Source organism: Desmodus rotundus, chromosome 3 (assembly GCF_022682495.2).
Source record: "Desmodus rotundus isolate HL8 chromosome 3, HLdesRot8A.1, whole genome shotgun sequence".
NCBI classification, from domain to species: domain Eukaryota; kingdom Metazoa; phylum Chordata; class Mammalia; order Chiroptera; family Phyllostomidae; genus Desmodus; species Desmodus rotundus.
In genome coordinates, this window is record NC_071389.1 from 164,393,909 (window position 1) to 164,399,908 (window position 6,000).

The 6,000-nt window shown below is 39.0% G+C and overlaps 1 protein-coding gene across 13 annotated transcripts in view; it reads left to right on the forward strand.

Moving 5' to 3' along the window:
* CAPRIN2 (caprin family member 2) overlaps positions 1-1,771 on the forward strand; it is a 39,564-nt gene extending 37,793 nt beyond the window's left edge. For 9 of the 13 annotated variants that reach the window (XM_053921671.1, XM_053921672.1, XM_053921673.1 and 6 more), the window contains one exon: positions 848-1,771. In XM_053921671.1, the coding sequence (XP_053777646.1) occupies positions 848-1,416 (569 nt within the window). In that variant the 3' untranslated portion in view covers positions 1,417-1,771. Of the gene's footprint in view, positions 1-803 lie in introns of all 13 variants that reach the window. The other 4 variants (XM_053921677.1, XM_053921678.1, XM_053921680.1 and 1 more) reach the window with 1 other exon arrangement.
* The last annotated feature ends 4,229 nt before the right edge of the window (positions 1,772-6,000 follow it).

The following is a 6,000-nucleotide window of genomic DNA, read 5'->3' on the forward strand; positions in this document are numbered from 1 at the left end:
GGGATGTTTCAGGGTGATGGTTTTTGTAATAACGGGCACATGCAAATGCTCTAGTGTCACGACATTGATAGAAAGGAATAAGCAACAAGTAAGACACACAATTAAGACTTGAAACAAAAGCAGGAAACTTGTAATACTTTTCAGTATGTGAAGGCACTACTTGAAGTTGCAGTGTAACTGAGAAAAGCAAGAGTTACTGAACATCAAGTTTGTCACAGGGAAGCAGTCTTTCTTTTTTAAGGAAGTAGCCAGCATTTGTTGTTGCCTTTGCTTTACTTCTAAGCAGTGCTTTTGTACAATGCTTGCAACATTTCATCATAATCACTTTAACTTGGAAATGAAGAACAGGCATTCATCACGGGGCTCAGTACCACACCAAAATATCCTCGAAGGGCTAGTAGTTCCAAAAGTTGGTTCTTTTATGTAATCTCAGTTTTCTTGAGTTTTTCTACATCAGAAACTTTGAGTAGGTTTATCAGTGAGGAATTAGAACCGTGAGGATTATGAAAGATGAAGTAAAAAGAATGTTCAAACCTGGGTTTTAGATTTTGCTAACCATAACTGATAGTAAGTTATCCAACCTTTTGGGGGCCCTATTTTGTTAATATTAAAAAAAAAATGTGGCTACTAGACAAGACCACCTAGGTCCCTTCTGGCTTTAGAATAGGGGTATAAAAGCCTATTGGCAGAAAAATCTTTGAAAGCATGCTGTAGCTATAGTTTATTGCTTTTGTTTTGGAATGTACTATAAAACGTATCTTTGTGTTTCAGTAGCCGACTAATGCTAAATATTGTGTTCAAAGCTAACTGCTTCATTATGAGAAACTCACTGTTGCTAATAAAACAGCAGGGTGGAGTGATTCTTCTCAGGTGAGCAGCCCAGAAAGAGACAACGAAACCTTTACCAGTGGTGACTCCGGACAAGGTGACTCCCGCAGCATGACCCCCGTGGACGTACCGGCGACAAATCCAGCAGCCACCATACTGCCAGTTCACGTCTATCCGCTGCCTCAGCAGATGCGAGTTGCCTTCTCAGCAGCCAGAACCTCTAATCTCGCCCCTGGAACTTTAGACCAGCCAATTGTGTTTGATCTTCTTCTGAACAACCTGGGAGAAACTTTTGATCTTCAGCTCGGTAGATTTAATTGCCCAGTGAATGGCACTTACGTTTTCATTTTTCACATGCTGAAGCTGGCAGTGAATGTGCCGCTGTATGTCAACCTCATGAAGAACGAAGAGGTCCTGGTATCTGCCTACGCCAATGACGGTGCTCCAGACCATGAAACTGCTAGCAATCACGCGATTCTTCAGCTCTTCCAGGGAGACCAGATATGGTTACGTTTGCACAGGGGAGCCATTTATGGAAGTAGTTGGAAATATTCTACATTTTCAGGCTACCTTCTTTATCAAGATTGAAAGTCAGTACAGAATTGACAACAAAAAGATGGTGTTCTAGTTGGTGGGATTAAAGGAAAAGTAGTCCTTGACCTTGTTACTGATTGGTGTAGGGAAATGTTTTCATTCCTAGAGGAAGGAGGAGGTCCTTATTTTTGTTTTCCTCCCCAAGGTGGAAAAGTTTCAAGCCAAATGACAATTAGCACTGATCTGGCACTTTATACATTGTGATGTAGCCTCGCTAGTCAAGCTGTGAATGTATATTGTTTGCACATAACCCTTACCTGTATTAATGTTCAGCTTACTCAACTGACTGCCTCAAGTCCAGGCAAGTTATAATGCCTTGTTGTGCCTCAATAAAAAAAGTTACATGCACTCTCAGTGTTCTTATTTGATTAAACATTTAGTTGAGAGAGAAAATATTTAATTTTCAGTATTCATCACTGATAACTCTTGAATAAGGGTATTTATGGGTTCATACTATTAGGTGAAAATAAGAAGCTTTTTATATATAATAGTTCCTTTCAGAGTTACTTTCCTCTGATATTATACATGGCATTCATGAAAAGATTTCATGTTTTCCCTTGGCCAACCATCTTTTCCTTGACGCTGTCTTGCAGTTGGGTCTATACTCCTTTTGTTGGCTGTCTTCAGGTACCTGATATGTGCATGATAATACAAGATACAGCAGGAGGTGCACAGACAATACTACTGGTTCACCATCAGTAAGGTCCTCCACTTGCTGTTAGTCTCAGGGTATTCCTAATCACTACTTCAATGATTAGGCCGATAGCTTTATACTTACTTTTCAGCTTTGGGGTAAGTGTTGACAGCTGATAAGTACAGCTCACTTGGCCACCAGGACAAGATGTTGAATGCCAGGTTTTAAAATACTGTTACCTCATTATCAATACTAAGAGGACCGAGGCTCACTAATTCTTTTTCTCAGGCATTATTTCTTAGTTTGTTTTTATTTCAAGAGCTGCCACATACCTTGAAATAAATGAAATGGCTAATTTAGTCTTTCCAGTATATGGGTTAATTGATTCGTACCCGGTTCTGGGGCTACAAAGATGAATGATGTTTAGATGTTCAGACACATCAAGCATCAGACAAGTCACTTTTACCTCCTGAGAGCAAATCCGTTCTTGGGTTATTTCTTTGCTTTCTATCACACCCATTTTTTTTTATTTTTAATTTTTGTTCTGTATCTGCATTGTTTATTATTCAGTACCTAGACCTCCTTGTACCAGTTCATTAATTTTCTCATCTTTTTCTCTTGTCTCTAATTTTCACTTTCTGGGAGACTTCCTGGATTTTATCTTCCTGCCTTACAGTTTTAAATTTTTGCTATGTTTAAAATTTATAAGCATATTTCTATTATCCAAACGTTCCTTACACATGTGTATTCTTTTTTATGCTTGCATTTTCTAATTTTAAGGATAAAGTTTTTTTTAAAAAAGTTTCTTCCCCCTGTAGTCTATTTCCTACACTTTTTTGTTTTAGTCTCTTATCGGTATTGTTATATTTGTTTTGTATTTTGTGATAACTGGTTGACTTTGTATTTAGGAATGGGGCTCGAAAAGATGACTGAAAGCTTTGAGTATGGAGGTGGGGCTTGGTGACTGTGGGGAGAACACCAGTATGAAGCATGGAGGATTTTTCTAAAGTAGGACACGAAACCCAGAAGCCGTGAAAGATGGACAGATTTGACTTGTATAATGTACTCCCCTAAAGCTTCTGTTTAGGGAAACTAATGTCAAAAGACAAATGCTTACCTGAAGTGAGAGGAAATCAGTAAGAAAAAGATGGCCCAAAAAGGGCAACACATGTGAAGAGACAGTTCGTACAAAAAAAAAAAAAGTATATGTAAAGTTTCAAAGTACGTATTTTGGCAAGCATGTGGAGAAATGGGAATTTATACTGGAGGTGGGAATAAATTTGGTACATTTCTGGAGAGTAAATTAGCAATAACTACCAAGGTATAAAGTACATGCTTTTTGACCCAGAATTGCTCTGCTAGGGGTTTAGAAATAGCTTTGGAATTATGGCAAGGTACATGCACACGGATATTTTGTATAGCATTAATCCCGTAGTAAACTTGGCGAAACAACCTAGGTGCCTGTCCCCAGGGAATTGGTTAAGAAAGTCAAAATGAGAAAGAACAGAATGTGCAACATTTGTGTAAAAACTTTTAAAAGCATGTGTCTGTGATTACTTGAATCGTTTTTTTTTCCCTGGCAGTATGTATAAGAAATTCGATAGTGCAGGCTTTAAGGAAAGGGGGTTGTAGTAGAAGGGAGCAAGACTGGTCTTTCATTCTGACTCTTACTGTGGAACTTGAAATGTACATACAATTTCTTAGAAAATCTTTAAGTAAAAGATAAAATGGTAGAGTGCTATGGTATCTATTGTGCCTTGTCTTTCCTCGAGTAGAGCTTGAGGGTTTGTTTAAATTAAGGCTGGGATAATACGTGGAAGAGTGTTACTATAAAAAACCTAAATACCTTTCATCTTTTACTAATATTTGCATTTCGCGTCTTAATTTATAGAGTACTTTTTATCTGTTATCTTATTTGATCCTCACAATGGCCCTTGTGAGGTACACACTGTTTTAAGGGATAAGAAAAATTGAGACTCTTGGAGATGGACCTTCTATGGCCACTAGTACAAGTGCCAGAGCCAGACTTGGCTTCCTCAAACCCAAGTACAAGTACAGCGTGACATTTTCTACAGTGTGTTTTCCTGTCTTTAGTTCTCGGGGGCCGTTGTCTTCACCATGTCTCCCGTTGCTGTTCTGCACACGCAGTTTTGGTGCGCTGCCCAGCTGTGCTGCGGCAAACCAAACGCTCCGCGAGCTGGACAAAGGCGACTCCGTTGTACCTGTCATAGTTTCTCGTAGGTCCTGAAGTCGAGGCAGGGTGCCCCCTCTCTAACGTGAAATGTGGGAAGTCTGAGGAGAGGAAGAAACAACACTTTGAGGGACAAACACTGATTTGAAAGATATTTCTTCTTTGGTTCTAGTTAATGTTACCATTTTTAGCTTCTCCCTTGCCCACAACCACTACCATTTCATCTCTTGGTGAAGGCAGTTTCTGTTTCTGGCTTCTATTCAGAAACTTCCTAACCTCTTATTTTACTTTAGCTTACATATTACTGATTTCTTTGTTAGTTTTTAAAAAGTTCCTCTTTAACTGAGCAGTCTGTCATACTCTTGCAGTGAATTCTGGGAGCTTTTGGTTACATGTGTTGTAGAGGAGATTACTATTGACTTCTATTAACAAAATACTAAAGATCTTACAGTTATAAGATATATGTACATACTCTTGAAAAAAAAATCCTCACCTGGGGACATGTTTATTGATTTTTAGAGAGGAACGAGGAGAGAAAAAGAGAAACATCGATTGGTTTCTTCCTGTGTGCTCCCCAACTGGGGACTGAACTTACAACCTAGGCATATGCCCTGACCAGGGAACGAACCCTCAACCTTTTGGCGTATGGGACGATGCTCCAACCAACTGAACCACTTGGCCAGGGCATATGTATGTACTCTTTTATATATTTTAGGGGCTATGATGTACAGCTCTGCCAATACAGATGCTTTTAGAGGTATTTAATCACAAACTGCAGTATTGCTTATAGATTATTTAACATGATTTAATGGACATAGTGTTAAACTTACAGGTAGGGATTTTGTGCACTGGGTTTTTGCTCCCATTTTCTCTTTGCCATGTGGGCTAGATTAAAGCCTACTAACATAGACCAGCAGATGAGCTGCCGCCAACAGATGGGGAGGACAGCTGTGATGTTCCATTTAGATGACTAAAATGTTAAATCTCAAAAAAGGCTACAGTGGCAGGGCTTGGAGTAAAAAAATACTTTCTGTAATTTGAGCTGTAATCGTGCCAGTTATTCTCACTCTGCTATTATTTCTAGGGTAATGACATCCACTTTCATGGTGTCACCTAACCTACATACACAGATGACTCACAGTTTTCAAACGCTATTCCTCTCTTCCTTCTCCCTGGCCCTAGCTTCCTATATGACTACCAGATGTGGATTTCCAGTTGTTACTGGAAACCTCTAGCTGTATGACCCATGAGTACAATACTTCTAGTTCAGTATGTCCACAGGCAGACTCATCTTTCCTCCAAAATCAAATACTCTTTCCATTTTCTCAGGTTAACAACTTCCATTGGCCATCAAAACTTGAAACTTTAGTGTCATTCTTGACTTCCCTTTGTTACTTTGTATTTCTAATCAGTCACAAATTCCTGTTTGTTCAGCCTGTGAAATGTCTCATGTCTGTATTCCTACTGTGGCTATTGCATTTTAGATCCCTTATTTTTCTCACATGCTTTCATTTATTCATCCAACCAGTTCTTACTGATTACTTATTATGTGCCAGGAATAGTGTGAGAGAGAATATGTCTCACTACATCCCATTCATCAAAGGCTGAAAAAGGTCTCTCCTGTCTTTTTAAATAGAATACAAGGATAATAATATTGTGTCATGAACAATGTTTTATCTCATTTAGTCTTCACGATAGCTCTTGGAAGTAGATGAGGAAACAGGCACAGAGAGGTGAGGTGCATGCAAACCAT